This window comes from Rhinoderma darwinii, chromosome 1, assembly GCF_050947455.1.
Source record: "Rhinoderma darwinii isolate aRhiDar2 chromosome 1, aRhiDar2.hap1, whole genome shotgun sequence".
Lineage (NCBI taxonomy): Eukaryota > Metazoa > Chordata > Amphibia > Anura > Rhinodermatidae > Rhinoderma > Rhinoderma darwinii.
The window spans coordinates 70,669,939-70,686,049 of NC_134687.1; the positions used below are offsets into that span (position 1 = coordinate 70,669,939).

The 16,111-nt window shown below is 43.8% G+C and overlaps 1 protein-coding gene across 1 annotated transcript in view; it reads right to left on the minus strand.

The window, feature by feature from the left end:
* The window catches only part of COMMD8 (COMM domain containing 8), a 28,567-nt gene extending 14,328 nt beyond the window's left edge, over positions 1–14,239 (minus strand). Inside the window, exons 1-3 of the mRNA XM_075849602.1 lie at positions 14,131–14,239; positions 11,554–11,709; positions 9,798–9,950 (exon numbers count right to left, since the gene is read on the minus strand). Of these exons, the coding sequence (XP_075705717.1) occupies positions 9,798–9,950; positions 11,554–11,709; positions 14,131–14,196 (375 nt within the window). The 5' untranslated portion in view covers positions 14,197–14,239. The remainder of the gene's footprint in view (positions 1–9,797; positions 9,951–11,553; positions 11,710–14,130) is intronic.
* Positions 14,240–16,111: the final 1,872 nt, after the last annotated feature.

A 16,111-nucleotide genomic window follows, 5' to 3' on the forward strand; every position in this document is an offset into this window, starting at 1 on the left:
CAGATAGTTTTACCGGACAACAAAATAGTTACTTGTTCACATTTTCCATATGTCTACTTTATGTTGCCATTGTTTTTTGAACATCCTTTTATTTTTCTAGGACGTTACATTTCTGCTTAGAACTTTAGCATGAATTTCTCCGATTTTCCCAAAAATTTCAAAAGGCTATTTTTACAGGGGCCAGTTCAGTTGTGAAGTGGATTTGAGGGCATTATATATTAGAAAATCCCCAATCACCCCATTTTAAAAACTGCACCCCTCAAAGTATTCAAAACAGCATTCAGAAAGTTACTTAACCCTTTAGACGTTTCACAAAAATTAATGCAAAGGAGCACCTAGTGGATTTTGGGGACTTCTTTTTATTAGATTAGGACAAGGAATTGATCTAGGGGTGTAGTGAGCATTTTGCTAGACTTTGTTAGAATTGGCAGTGCAAATAAAAATATATATTTTTTTCAATTAAGACGCAGCTTTAGCTAAAAAAATTTCATTTTCTCAACAAAAAAAAGCACCCCAACATTTGTAAAGCAATTTCTCCCGAGTATGACAATACCCCATATGTGATAATAAACTGCTGTTTGGGCACACGGCAGGGCTCAGAAGGGAAGGAACTTTGGCTTTTGGAGTGCAGATTTTGCTGGATTGGTTTCTGGTCACTATGTCGCATTTGCAAAGCCCCTGAGGGACCAGAACAGTTGAAACCCCTCAGAAGTGACCTCATTTTGGAAACGACACCCCTTAAGGTATTCACCCAGGGGTGTATCAGCATGTTAACCCCACGGGTGTATTCCTGAAATTAGTGTGCACTCGATGCTGTAGAGTGAAAACTGCAATTTTTCTATAGACATGCCAATATGTGGTGCGCAGCTTGTGCCACCATGAAAAGACAGCTCCCTAATTATTATGCTGTGTATCCCAGTTTTAGAAACACCCTCCATGTGACAATAATCTTTTGCCTGGACATTCGACCAGGCTCTTGAGTAAAAGAGTACCATGCAAAATTGAGACCTAACTTGGCAACTTAATAAATATTGGTTCTCAATTGTAGAGGCTCTGATGTGAAATAATAAAAGAAACCCCTGAGAAGTGACCCCATTTTGGAAACGACACCCATCAAGGCATTTGTTAAGGGGTATAGTGAGCATTTTGACCCCACAGGTCTGTTCCATAAATGAATGCGCTGCGGATGGCGCAACGTAAAAATTGCAATTTTTCCCTAGATATGTAATTTCAGTGGCAAATATGTCGAGCCCAGCTTGTGCCACTGGAGACACACACCCCAAAAATTGTTAAAAGGGTTCTCCCAGGTATGACGAGGCCATATATGTGGAAATAAACTGCGGTTTGTGCACAGTGTAGGGTTCAGAAGCGAGGCAGCACCATTTGCTTTTGGTATACAGATTTTGCTTAGTAGTAGTTTTGTTTTGAAGTTTTACTGGTGTTTCCGTTTATAATGTGGGGGCATATGTAAGCTGGGCCGAGTACATCAGGGCATAATAGGAGGGTATAATAATAGGGTAAAAAAAACGAAACAAAATAATCCATAGATGATTGCTTCACAGCGTCAAATACCTTTCTGCACAGGCCGGTGTCGCACTGATAAATGGTGTCCTTTCTCATCACCCTTTTGTTACACACTCTGCAGTTTGGGGAATTTTGCTGGGAACGGTTGTCCTGGTAGAATATGTGCACCCTCGCTTCCAGCGGATATGTTTGGGCTGTACCCTTCCTGGTTCCCTAATTTTAGGGCCTTGATAAATGGCTTCTTGAAACAGAAGAAATGTTCCCCTTGGGCTGCACAACTGCATATTTTTTACTTTCCTGACTTATGGAAGCCTTAACTTATTTTATTTTTTCATAGACGTAGTGGTATGAGGGCTGTTTTTTTGCGGGACGAGCTGTAGTTATTGGTACCATTTTGGGGTATATGCGACTTTTTGATCACTTTTTATCCTATTTTTTGGGAGGCAAGGTGACAATAAACAGCAATTCCAGTATAGTTCTTTAGTTGTTTTTTTTTATATACAGCGTTCACCATGCGTTGTAAAACTACACGTTAAGCCCTTACTCACACGACAGGGTTTCCCAGCCGGGTGACGGCCGTTCATAAAACGGCTGTCACCCGGCTGCAGTAGGAACAATAGACCCCTAATGGGGCTATTCACACGACCAATTTTTTGACGGGCCGGGAAAACCGGCTGTCAAAAAATGGGACATGCCCTATTTTCGGCCGTTCACCCGGCTCCCATAGAAGTCTATGGGGCCGGGTAATACACGGCCATCACCGGAATGTGTCATGAGCGACGGCTGTGTCTACCGTCGCTCGCTCTCTCCTCACAGCGCAGAGTGCATGTTTGGAGGAGGAGTTTATGCCATTCGGACGAATGGCTGTACGCTGGAGGTAAGTTTCTAGACTGTGTGGCAGGGCCCGGGTGTACAGCAGGTGGAAGGGAGCACTGCGCTGGCTCCCTTCCCCTGCTTGTTTTAAAAGCGCCCTGGCCCGGTGACACCTCCCATGGCCGATTGCGCCGCTAGCAGCTGCTGCTACAGCTGCTACTGCTGTAGCGACGCCACTATGGCAGAGCAGGGAGGTACCTCCCTGCTCTGCTATGTGCTAGCCCCATTTTAGCTCCCTGAAGGAGCGGAATCCCCTTGTGCTCGGGGATTCCGCTGCTGGACAGAGCGCTTGATGTCTCTGTCCATATCTGGACAGTGACATCAGGGGAAACTCCTGAAGCGGAATCCCTGAACACTCTGTGACCGGGAATTCCACACCAGGCGAAGCCAGTAACGTTCAGTGTCCATAAATGGACACAAACGACAGGGGCTTTTCCTGAAGTGAAATCACCGGCCACATGGGGATTCCCCTTCAGGAGTTGCCACTGATGTCACTGTCCAGGTATGCCCGGCCTGGAACGGATGCAAAACGAATGCAAACTGGCCGGGAAAAATGGCCGATCTTATCGGCCGACACTCGGGCTCGGTCGGGACCCTGTCGTGTGAATAAGCCCTAACTTTATTCTGCGGGTCAGTACGATTCTAGTGATACCACATTTTTAGCGCTTTTTTGTGTTTCACAACTTTTTGCACAATAAAATTACTTTTGTAAATAGAACGTATTTTTTCTGTTGTTATGTTGTGAGAACCATAACATTTAAATTTTTTAGCCGACGGAGCTCTATGAGGGCCTGATCGGCTTCCGTAGCTGCCGGCAAGATGGCGGCGGCTCAGGAGCTGACCCGGCGTCATCAGCGGTGGAAGTCAGCTGTATGTTACAGCTGACATCCACCTGTAACAGCAGGAACCGGAGCTAGCTCCGATCCCTGCCATTAACCCCTTCGATGCAGCAATCGAAAGCGATTGCTGCATCGTAGCGGTTACTAGCAGATCGCCAGACAGGCAATCAGGACTGGCGACTGCTGCTATTGCAACAGGAGACACAATGGCCTCCTGCTCTGCCACTACGGAAGCCGATTAGGCCCCGCCGGGAGGCGAAGCCTAATCGGCTTGCTGTCAGTGAATAACTGACAGATCTAATACATTGCACTACGTAGGTAGTGAAATGTATTAGAAAAAAATTAATCTGACAGCTGGACCTTCAAGTGTAAAAAAAAAAGTGAAGAAAAAAAAAAGTTTGAAAACAATAAAAGTTTCAAGTAATAAAATAAAACACAATCGCCCTTTTACTCTTATCAAGTCCTTTATTATTGAAAAAAAATAAACCATACGTATTTGGTATCGCCGCGACCGTAACGACCTGAGGTATCAAAATATTATATTATTTATTGCACGCGGTAAACAGCATAAAAAAAACAGTAAAAACTATACCAGAGTTTGTTTTTTGGTCACTTTGCCCTACAAATATAGGAATAAAAAGCGATCAAAAAGTCGCACGTATTCCAAAAATGGTACCTATAAATACTATAGCTCGTCTCGCAAAAAACAAGCCCTCAAATAGCTCCGTCGACAAAAAAATTAAAAAGTTATGGCTCTCACAACTTGGCGACAGAAAAAATACATTATTTGTACAAAAAGTAGTTTTATAAAATAGGTATCGCCGGAATCGTACTGACCCGCAGAATGAAGTTAACATGTAATTTATAACGCATGGTGAACTCTGTATAAAAAAAACCACTAAATAAAACTATGCTAGAATTGCGTTTTTTTGTTTACCTGGCCTCCCAAAAAATAGGATAAAGTGTGATCAAAAAGTCGCATGTACCCCAAAATGGTACCAATAATAACTACAGCTTGTCCCGCAAAAAAAAAGCCCTCATACCACTACGTCTATGAAAAAATAAAACTAGTTAAGGCTATGTTCACACGGGGTATTTTGCCGAGTTTTTTGACGCGGAAACCGCGTCGCAAAACTCGGCAGAAACGGCCCGAGAACGCCTCCCATTGATTTCAATGGGAGGCGTCGGCGTCTTTTTCCCGCGAGCAGTAAAACTGCCTCGCGGGGAAAAAGAAGCGACATGCCCTATCTTCGGGCGCTTCCGCCTCCGACCTCCCATTGACTTCAATGGGAGGCAGAGAAAGCGTATTTCTCGCTGTTTTATGCCCGCGGCGCTCAATGGCCGCGGGCGAAAAACGGCGCGATAATTGCCGCGAAAATCGGCGTGCAGGGAGAGGAATATCTGCCTCAAAGTTCCAAACGGAATTTTGAGGCAGATATTCCTCCCCCAAAATACTCCGTGTGAACATAGCCTAAGGCTCCAATAAGTCAGGAAATAAAAAATATGCAGTTGTGCCCGAGGGGAACATTTCTTCTGTTTCAAGAGGCGATTTATCAAGGACCTAAAATTAGAGAACCAGGAAAGGGAGGGCCCAAACATATCCGCTGGAAGCGACGATGCCCGTATTATACCAGGACAACACTTTCCAAGCAAAATTCCCCAAACTGCAAAGGTGCGGAGTGTGGACCAAAAAGGGGATAAGAAAGGACGCCATATATCAGTGCAACACCGGCCTGTGCAGAAAGGATTGTGTCACAGCGTAACACACATCTATGGATCATTTTATTGTTTTTTTTTTACCCCATTATTATACTACCTGACTATGCCCCTGATGTACTCTGCCCAACTTACATGTACCCCCACATTATAAACGGAAACACCAGCAATACTCAAACAAAACTACTACCAAGCAAAATCCTCTCTCCAAAAGCCAAATGGCGTTCCCTCCCTTTCACATATATGGCATCGTCATACCCGGGAGAACCCTTTTAACAATTTTTGGGATGTGTGTCTCCAGTGTCATAAGCTGGGCATGACATATTTGCCACTGAAATGGTATATCTAGGGAAAAATATAAATTTTTAATTTGCACCATCCGCAGCGCATTCATTTATGGAAAAGACCTGTGGGGTGAAATGCTCACTACACCCCTTAATAAATGCCTTGAGGGGTGTAGTTTCCAAATGGGGTCACTTCTCAGGGGTTTCTTTTATTATTTCACATCAGAGCCTCTGCAATTGTGAACCAATACTTTGTAAATCGCCAAATTAGGCCTCAATTTCGCATGGTACTTTTTCACTCCTGAGACAGGTCGAATGTCCAGGCAAAAGATTAGGGCCACATGTAGGGTGTTTCTAAAACCGGGAAACACTGAATAATAATTAGAGGGCTGTCTTGTTATGGTGGCACAAGCTGTGCACCACATATTGGCATATCTATGGAAAAAAATCCAATTTTCGCTCTGCAACATCGAGTGCACACTAATTTCTACAAAACACCTGCGGGGTTAACATGCTGACTACACCCCTAGGTGAATATCTTGAGGGGTGTATTTTCCAAAATTGGGTCACTTCTGGGGGGTTTCTACTGTTTTGGTCCCACAGGCGCCCAGAAACCAATCCAGCAAAATCTGCACTCCAAATGGCGCTCCTTCCCTTCTGAGCCCTGCCGTGTGCCCAAATAGCAGTTTATGACCACATATGGGGTAATTGCCGTATTAGGGGAGAAATTGCTTTACAAATGTTGGGTTCTTTTTTTTCCTTTATTTGTTGAGAAAATGAAAAATTTTGCGCTAAAGCTACGTCTTATTGAAGAAAAAGGATTGTTTTTATTTTCACTGCCCAATTCTAATAAATTCTATGAAACATCTATGGGGTCTAAATGCTTACTACACCCCTAGATGAATTCCTCAAGGGGTGTAGTTTCCTAAATGGAATCACTTTTTGGGCATTTTCATTGTTTTGTCCCCTCAGGGGCTTTGCAAATGTGACATAGCCTCCGCAAACCATTCCTGCTAAATGTGATCTCCAAAAGCCATATAGCGCTCTTTCCCTTCTAAGCCCTGCCGTGTGTCCAAACAGCCGTTTATGACCACATGTGGGGTATTGTTTTACTCAGGAGATTGCTTTACAAATTTTGCAGTGCTTTTTCTTCTTCAGTCCTTGTGGAAATGAGAAAAAATTAGCTAAACCTACATTTTCTTTGAAAAAAATGTCGATTTTTATTTTCCGGGCCTACTTCCAATGATTTCTGCAAAAAAACCTGTTGGGTCAAAACGCTCACTATACCCCTAGATAATTTCCTCAATGGGTGTAGTTTCCAAAATGGGGTCACTTGTGGGGGGTTTACAAATGTACAAATTTGGGGGTGCTTTTTCTCCTTAAGTCCTTGTGGAAATGAGAAAAAAATGCTAAACCTACATTTTCTTTGAAAAAATTTAGATATTAATTTTCACGGCCTACTTCCAATAATTTCTGTAAAAACCTGTTCGGTCAAAATGCTCACTACACCTCTAGATCATTTCCTTGAGGTGTGTAGTTTCCCAAATTGGGTCACTTTTGGGGGATTTCCACTGTTTTGGCACCGTAAGAGCCCTTCAAACCTGACATGGTGCCTAAAATATATTGTAATAAAAATAAGGCCCCAAAATCCACTAGGTGCTCCTTTGCTTCTGAGGCCAGTGCTTCAGTCCAGTAACACGCTAGGGCCACATGTGGGATATTTCTTAAAACTGCAGAACCTGGGCAATAAATATTGAGTTGCATTTCTCTGGTAAAACTTTGTGTTCTAAAGAAAATTGGATTAAAAATTAATTTCTGCAAAAAAAAGAAGAAATTTGTAAATTTCACCTCTATTTTGCTTTAATTCCTGCGCAATGTCTAAAGGGTTAAGAAATGTTCTAAATGCTGTTTTGAATACTTTAAGGGGTGACGTTTTTAAAATGGGGTGACTTTTTGGGGGTTTATAATATATAAGGCCATCAAAGCCACTTCACAACTGAACTGACGCCTGTAAAAATAGCCTTTTGAAATTTTCTTGAAAATGTGAGAAATTGCTGTAAGGCTATGTTCACACGGAGTATTTTGGGGGAGGAATATCTGCCTCAAAGTTCCAAACGGAATTTTGAGGCAGATATTCCTCCCCCAAAATACTCCGTGTGAACAGCAATTATCGCGCCGTTTTTCGCCCGCGGCCATTGAGCGCCGCGGGCATAAAACACGCTTTCTCCTGCCTCCCATTGAAGTCAATGGGAGGTCGGAGGCGGAAGCGCCCGAAGATAGGGCATGTCGCTTCTTTTTCCCGCGAGGCAGTTTTACTGCTCGCGGGAAAAAGACGCCGACGCCTCCCATTGAAATCAATGGGAGGCGTTCTCGGGCCGTTTCTGCCGAGTTTTGCGACGCGGTTTCCGCGTCAAAAAACTCGGCAAAAGACCCCGTGTGAACATAGCCTTAAAGTTCAAAGCCTTGTAACGTCCTAGAAAAATAAAAGGATGTTCAAAAACGATGCCAATCTAAAAGTAGACATATGGGGGATGTTAATTAGCAACAATTTTGTGTGTTATAACTGCCTGTCTTACAAGCAGATACATTTAAGTTGAGAAAAATGCAAATTTTTGCAATTTTTCGCTAAATTTTGGTATTTTTCCCAATTAAATACTGAACATAACGAGCAAATTTTGCCAGTAACATAAAGTCCAATGTGTCACGAGAAAACAGTCTCAGAATCGCTTGGATAGGTACAAGCATTCCGACGTTATTACCACATAAAGTGAAACATGTCAGATTTGAAAAATGAGGCTCTGTCAGGAAGGTCAAAAGTGGCTAAAGAGGGAAGGGGTTAAAGAGACGAGCTAAAGTTTTTATAGGTACCATTTTTGGATACATGCGACTTTTTGATCACTTTTGATTCCAATTTTTGAAAGGCAAAGTGACCAAAAAACAGCAATTCTGTCATTGTGTTTAAGGTTTTTTTTTATGGTGTTTACCGCACAAGATAAATAAATATAATATTTTTATAGTTCAAGCCGTTACGGAGGCGGCGATATTAAATATGTATGATTTCTTTTTTTTTAATAATAAAGGACTTGAGGAAAAAAGGGCGAGTGTGTTTTACTTTATTACTTGAAACATTTATTTTTTTACACTTTTTTTCTTTTAGTCTCACTGGGGGATTTGAAGGTCCAATTGTCTGACTTATATTCTAATACATTGCACTACCCATGTAATGCAATGTATTACAACTGTCAGTCGTTCACTGACAGCAAGCTGATTAGGCTCCGCCTCCGGGTGGGGCCTAATCGGCTTCCGTAATAGCAGACCAGGAGGCCATTGTGAAGCCCTCATGTTTCCATAGCAGCCATCGGCAGCCCTGCGATCGCATTGCAGGGCTGCCGACATGCTACAAAGGGTTAATGGCAGAGATCGGAGCTAGTTCTGGTCCCTGCCATTACAGGAGGGAGTCAGCTGTAACATACCCGACACCCGCCGCTGATAACGTGGGCTCAGATTCGGGCTTAGCCCCAAAGTGAGCAAAATCTAGTTACCAATGAGATAAAGCTTCCACCATAAAAACGATATATAAAACGGTTTTTCTTGTGTGTGTTTTAAATGTGCACCAATCGCTCCTCAATTGAGAAATACTTCTACCACTGGTTACGCTCTACCATGCTGCGGCCTACAGGAGGACATCTCCACAGTAGCAGCTTTTAGGTCAGTGACACTTCAGAGTGTTGTAGAGGGCCAGAACCAACAGTAGATTCGTTTTTTGTCTTTAACGGTTCACATGCATTCTTTCAACACGTTTTAGGCTGGATTCACACACAGCGTGTTGCTGAGTTTTTGTGTGTTTTTAACAGCACTAAATAGAACTGCATTTTGGTTTGTGCCACATTTGAGGCAATTTTGTGGTCAGTGGCATTTTTCTTTCCAAACACAGCATGCTCTGGGTATGGCATTATTTTCAGAGCGTGTACAAGATGACACCAAATGAAAGACATGACAAATAGCTCCACTGAAAGTCAGAAAAACCGCTGTTGCATCTAAAAACGCACGCGTTTTTGAAAAATAGATTTTTCCATGAGGTTTAAATTGCAAGAAAAAAAATCTGTGTGTGAAGGAAGCTGTGGGTATGTTCCCACAGGCAGGAGACACGGCAGATTTTCGGCAGATTTTGCCCCCGATTCTAGCCTATGGGTCAAATACACAGCATCTCCGCACAGAGTACGCAGCTGAAATTGACATGCTGCGAATTGAAAGTCGTACCACAGAATAATTTCCACACTACTTTTCTGCGATTCATTTCCGCAGTGTGGGTCTGACATTTGCAAAATCTCATTCACTGCGCTGCTACTGTAATTGCTGCTGAATTACAGCACAGAATTCCGCAATGTTTATGCTGTGCGGGAACCTATCCTTAGACACTTTAGATACACAACAAATTTGACACAGTAGTCTAGGGCCTCTAGTTGGGTTTTAGTCTCTCCCCCCCAAAAAAAACAAAAACCAAGAAGAACACAATGAAGAAATAGAACAGTTAAATATGAAGCTACAAAGAAGGACATACCTTTAGCTGCCAGTCAAAATCGGGTAAGTAAGCAGATGACATAGCGCACACCTTCTCCACTAAGGCAGCCTTCATTTCAGGTTTTCTACTTTTTACGCACTTGAGAATCATTTCTTGATATTCTGGATTTAATTCACTTAGTTTAATAGAACCCTATAAATACAAGAAAAAAATAAAATATATTCTTTATTTGAACATATCCATTCAGAGTGATGTTGTGCAGCAAAAATTATAATTATATATACACACACACACACACACGTTTTCTTTAGTAAAATCTTGTTTTAGCGTATTAATATCTGTCAGGGAAAGTGGGGAAATCTGCACGACTGGGTGACAGAAAAAGTAGCTTTATGTAAGCTAATATGGCTGACAACTATAGCTGTCAGAGACCCAAGTCTAGAACACAAATGGCTGAGATTACTAGAGGAATAATGCACACATTTACTGCATATAAGACTTCAGGTGACTTTCGCAGGTACACATTAGGCTACAGTAATATGGAGGCAGAAAATGTAAATGCATTTTTAATTTATATATGCGAACACATGCATCAATAACCGTAACAACAAGGACACTCATCTGCCATGGGAAGCAAGGAAAGATGCAAGGACACAGGAATAGTTAACTCAATGTTGGGATTTAATAAGTCACTGCTGGGTTGCGGGGTGACTACAGCAGGCCACAATGAATAGGGTAGCAGAACTGGAGTCACCTATCATCAACTTGGGAGTGTTACCATAGTAACATCCAAGTTGAAAACTCATCAAAATAAAAAGCATGTAAACATTACCATAAGAGTAGTGGCATGCATATATATTTTTTATAAACAACACATGCACATAGGCTGGATTTCTTCTCTAAAGACCAACGTTAGTCAGAAAAACCACACCGCTTCTCCAAAAGAAAAGGACTTATATGAGAGCTTGAACCCCTTTTAAGACCCGTTTTTTTAATTGAAATTCGCCAACACAAAAGTTGTGAGCAAAATTACATTTCAGGCACCACTGAGGCCAGTAATTGGCTGCAGCGGTCACATGGGGTATATAGGCACATAATTGCTACAGAGCATGGGAACCACTGGAGCGGGAACCACTCAGTTAAAGGGGGTGGACTCAGAATCGACAATTATCACCTATCCACAGGATAGGTGATAATTGTCTGATTGCTGGCACCCCTACTGTATGCGAGAATGGGAGTCCCGAACCCCCAGATACTCCTCACTGCACCCCCACCGCTGTACTTACTGTATTGTGTTGTTTCCGTCGTTACCATAGACATTGAATGGCGCTGCAGCGCACACGCTCAACCACCGCACCATTTAATGTCCTCCTCACTGAGGAACAGGGTATTCGGGACTGCCGTTCTCGCGATCGATAGGGCCCCCAGTGATCAGATAATTATTACCTATCCTGTAGAGAGTGGATTATTGTTGATTCTGGGAATACCCCCTTAAATATAGGTTCATGCTTTATTTTTCGTTGTTTCCTGCAGTACCTGAATTTTATTGGAAATTCGGTAAACCCCTTCGAATGAAAACATTTTAAAGGGTACATCTCGTCAGACAACCCCTGAGTCCGCCTCCTGGCACCGCAAGCAAACAGACGATTTTGCCAGGGAGAACAATGGCCAGAAAGGAATTTCCACAGCAGCAGCCCCCACAGGGAGACTGTAGTATTACATTTGACTGGCAAGACCGGGAGCTGCTCTTACTTTTCTAGTAGGTCATATGGGCAGATAAACTGTGACAACTTACCTCATCTGAGGACCCATCTTTGCCAACAGCAGTTTTTATAAAAGTGGTGGTGTGGTCTAAGACTTCCAGCCATTCCCTCAAATTCCAGATGCTGCCATAGTCCTGATATCGGGGCTGTGCCCTGCCACAAACTCCATCGATAACCTTGTGAAGGAACTGAAAGAGAAATTACAGAACAAACTTGTGAAAATATATTTTATAATTGATAATCCCAGATTAATACTTGTTTGTAAAGTTCATTCCTCCTAACATTTAAATTGAAGTTTGCAACAAAGAAGCTTAAAGGGATTTTCCACTTTCTGAAAACTGATGACCTATTCACCGGATAGGTCATCAGTATATGATCGGTGCGTGTCCGACATCCGGACCCCGCACCGATTCGCAACTCCGGCTGCCTCCATGAACCGGATGTTTGGAACGGAATGCAGTAGTTAGAGCCGGAAGCAGATGGCTCCAACCACTGTATAGTGGCCGTTCGGCGGAACTGCAGCTCTGCTCCTATTCACTTGAATAGGAGCAGAGATGCAATACTGCAACTCGGCCACTATTCTTTGACCGGAGCCATCTGCTTCTGGCAATATTGTCTGACACACGGAGGCAACCAGAGTGGTGCGGTGTCCGGGTGTTGGACACGCACCCATCATATACTGATGACCTACTTGGTGGATAGGTCATCACTGTGTTTTGTGCAACTTTCTAATTTGTTTTTATTAAAGATTCGTTTTACTTTTTGAGATGCAGCTGTTCTGTATTCCGTATACAGAGCAGCTGTATCTAGTGCTGAAACCGGTTTCCGTCAGATCCATCGGACTAACGGGTTCAGTGTCTGTGGGTCCTGCATGTCTCTGACACGCAGGATCCACCTGAAATTTATCACATCTAAGTTATGAACTTAGATGTGGTGGATAACAGGTGGACCCTGCGCGTCAGAGACACAGGTATTGCACCACTGTCCTGTTTACTTGAGTGGGACAGGGAATGCTCCTGACACATCCCTCAGACATGTAAAAACCTGAGATGTGAACAGCGCCTTACACCCACAGTCATACAAAACAAAGTAACTCCGTGGAACAAATAACGAAATGTAGAGAATACGTTCAGCTGAACACAGCCAATACTGACAGTTTTCTCTCATATTATTTATTTCCAAAGTTTCTTCATTTTTTATTTAACCCCTAATGCAGAACGACATATATGTATGTCATCGGGAGAACGTAGTCAACTGACGGCCACACTCCTACATCAATGGCCCGGGTCAGAGAAAACTGACCCCGGCTGTCTAATCCCTGATGCGGGCTCCATGTGTCCGGTCTAGGAAATTCTGACAGTCCTGGGCCTAATAAAGTACCTCAGGGCTATCCAGTAGGGGTAAGTTCACACGTGGCATAAATTCTGCATTATTTTCACAAGAGAAATAAATATGCTCCGTAGAGAAAATCCACCGCGCAGTTCAATGTCCGTCTTTTCTGTAGATTTTTTCCAGAGCCGTGGATGAGAGTCGGTCAAATCTCATCCACTTTGCTGCTACGATTATATACTGATGAATTTCCACACAGAAAATCCGGTCTGAATTCTGTAGTGTTTACGTTACGTGTGAACATGGTCTAATAATATCTGCTTAGTTGTGCCCTAAAACATGCCAATGTGCATCTTAGTTTCCCAGGTAGTAACGCACGGTCATTAAAATATGTGACAGTACAATATGTTAACAATTAATAGTCCAATAAAGGGACAAAAAAAAAAAAAAAACAATTAAAAAAAACACGAAAACATACACAGCAGCAGTAGCGACACTCACACGGGGGGCTCCATAAAGTAAACAGAGAGTGAGGCGGGCACGTACGGACCAGAGCGTGCCACCGCAATATTTTTACATGTGATGGCGCTCAAGTCAGAAGGTGCTGTACGCGGAGATGGAGTTTTAAAAAATAAAATAAAATAATTAATAGCAAAACTGTCTTAGATTAGGCCTACACGGAGGGACGTGTCGTGGAAAAAGAGAATAGCCATGTTGGTTTTGACACTGTGGCTAATGACCGTCCATGTGGCCGCGCAGCGACATAGAACAACTGCGGAGCGACGTCGCGAAAAAAAAGAAAGAACTTGCTGGATTTTGACAAATACAATATTTGAATAGGCCGGGGCTAAACGGCACGCTGTACGGCACAACCGCAAGAAATCTGAAAGAAATCCAAACCTGCTAAGACTTCTGGCAACTATCATGTCGCAGTCACCTGCTCGTCGCAACGCGGCCACGTTCCCTTTAAAAAGTGATGCCATGATGATAGCGGCCAATCATTGCACACCATGCAGGACTAGGGATGAAGCTTCACTACAGGAGGTGGGAGTGGACAGAGAGCAGGGTCAGGGGTCTGCAGCAGAGCCAGCAGGTAAGTATATTAGAAAGATTGATAAACACCTATCTGTACAGGTCCCTATTATAGCACACAAAACATGCACCTCCAGATGAACTACAAATCCCAGCATGCCCTGAATAACACAACGGAGAAAGCGGAGTACAGGAGTCAGAAAACCTGCCCAGCCGGTCTCCTCGGTGGAGAGTACCCGGATATTTACCTGCGGACACTGAACTAATGGCAGCTTCACTATAAGCGCCAATCCGCCCACCTCTGAACCATCCATGTCCAGACTGCCGCTCCGATCACATGACAAGCATGCTCACTTCCTAGTCCAGCGCCCAATCACAGGCGAGCGGCTTCCCGGGGCACGTGACAAGGCGAGTGTGTGACGTAAGCAGGTGGCAGTCAGGATCAGTGATGTAGTGAGCGGGGACACGAATATCTCCTGCTGCACTGACCACATCTGATCACAGCAATGACATATTATAACTCGCTGAAGTAGAATGCGCACGTCATAGAATCCAGCGTGTACATGCATTTGGCAAAAGTTTATATTTTTATATCTATATAATAAATGATTAGGTCAGGGGCGTAGCTAAAGGCTCATGGGCCCGGGTGCAAGAATTCAGCTTGGGCCCCCCTACCCCTCCCCAGCACCACCATCATCATCAGACCCCTGCGCGCTCCTATGCCCAGACGCCTTGCCCAACAGCCCCCATAGTATAATGCCCCCACACAGTTAATGCTCCCACAGCTGCCCCCAATATCAGCCCCCCCATACAGTATAATGCCCCCATATGTGCATAATTACTTACCTATCCCCGTTCCCACGTCGAGTGGAGGATCCTTCGCCTCCTCCGGTGTGTACTATGAGTAACTCAGCGCAGGAAGGCGCGATGATGTCGCTACATCCCGCCTGCCTGCGTCGAGCCGCTCACGACACAGGGAATGCTGGATCAAGGAGATGTCAGCTCCTTGTTCCAGCATTGATTGGAACCGGGACCTCGGTGAGTGACTCACGAACCCCCAGGGGGACGCGACCCACAGTGTAGGGATGTCACGATACCAAAATTTGGACTTCGTTACCGATACTTCGTTTACTTTGCCAACAATAAAAAAAAAAAATAAGTTCTTCCATTTTCTGATGTGAGGCACGAGGTGTGATGATGAATTTTGAATGTTCCTCACATTAATAGTAATTAACCTCATCATGTTTCTCAGTCATAATGGGTTAATGTGTAAGGTACATGATGGGGTTAATTACTATTAATGTGAGGCACATGGAGGTTAAATTCATCATCGCACCTCGTGCCTCACAATTAGGCCCCATGCACACGACCGTAAATAACCTCCATTCACTTTCATTGCGCGTGGACACATTTCCGTAGCGCTACGGATGGGTGTCCGTGCCGTAGAAATGTTCCGAAAATTATGGAACATGTCCGTCCTTTTGCATTTTGCGGGCCGTTCTCCCATACTTTGTATGGGAGCACGGCCCGAAAATGCGGGTTGCAGTCGGCGGCCGGCCGTGCCCGCAATCGCGGGCCCTGATTGCGGGCACGGTCGTGTGAATGGGGCCTAAGTGATAGAAAGCAATTTTTATTTTATTTTTTTACAGAGTACACATCATAAATGATGCAAAAAAATTGTTGTGCAGGTTATTACGGGCGCGCCAATACCGATTATGTGTATGTTTTATGTATTGAGACTTATTTTAATGTTTATTATAAAAAAAGTGTATGTGTATTTTTTTTATTTAACATTACTTTGTTTTTATTTTATTTTTAAACTTCAATGTACTGGCCTATATCTATATGCCAGTACATTAGCCTGTGTACGGATAGTACACAGGCAGTTGTTAGGACATACCTCAGTATGCCCTAACAACAGGAAATATGGTAGGACAGCCCTGGGGACCTTCAACAGACCCTGGGCTGTCTGCCCATATATGGTATGTCCCTTAATCGCATCACAGGAATTCCCTGTGACGCGATCCAGGGGCATCCCCCCTTCTCATTTTCCCCTGAATGCTGCAGTCAGCTTTGAACGCAGCATTCAGGAGAATAGCGGCGGAGATGAGCGGTTTCTCTGATCTCCGCCGTTATAGAGCGGGGCTGCAGCTGTGTAATACAGCCATTGCCCCGCTCCTGATATAAGTGCGCGCGCGGTCAGCATGTGGAGATGCGGCCGGCGCTGCA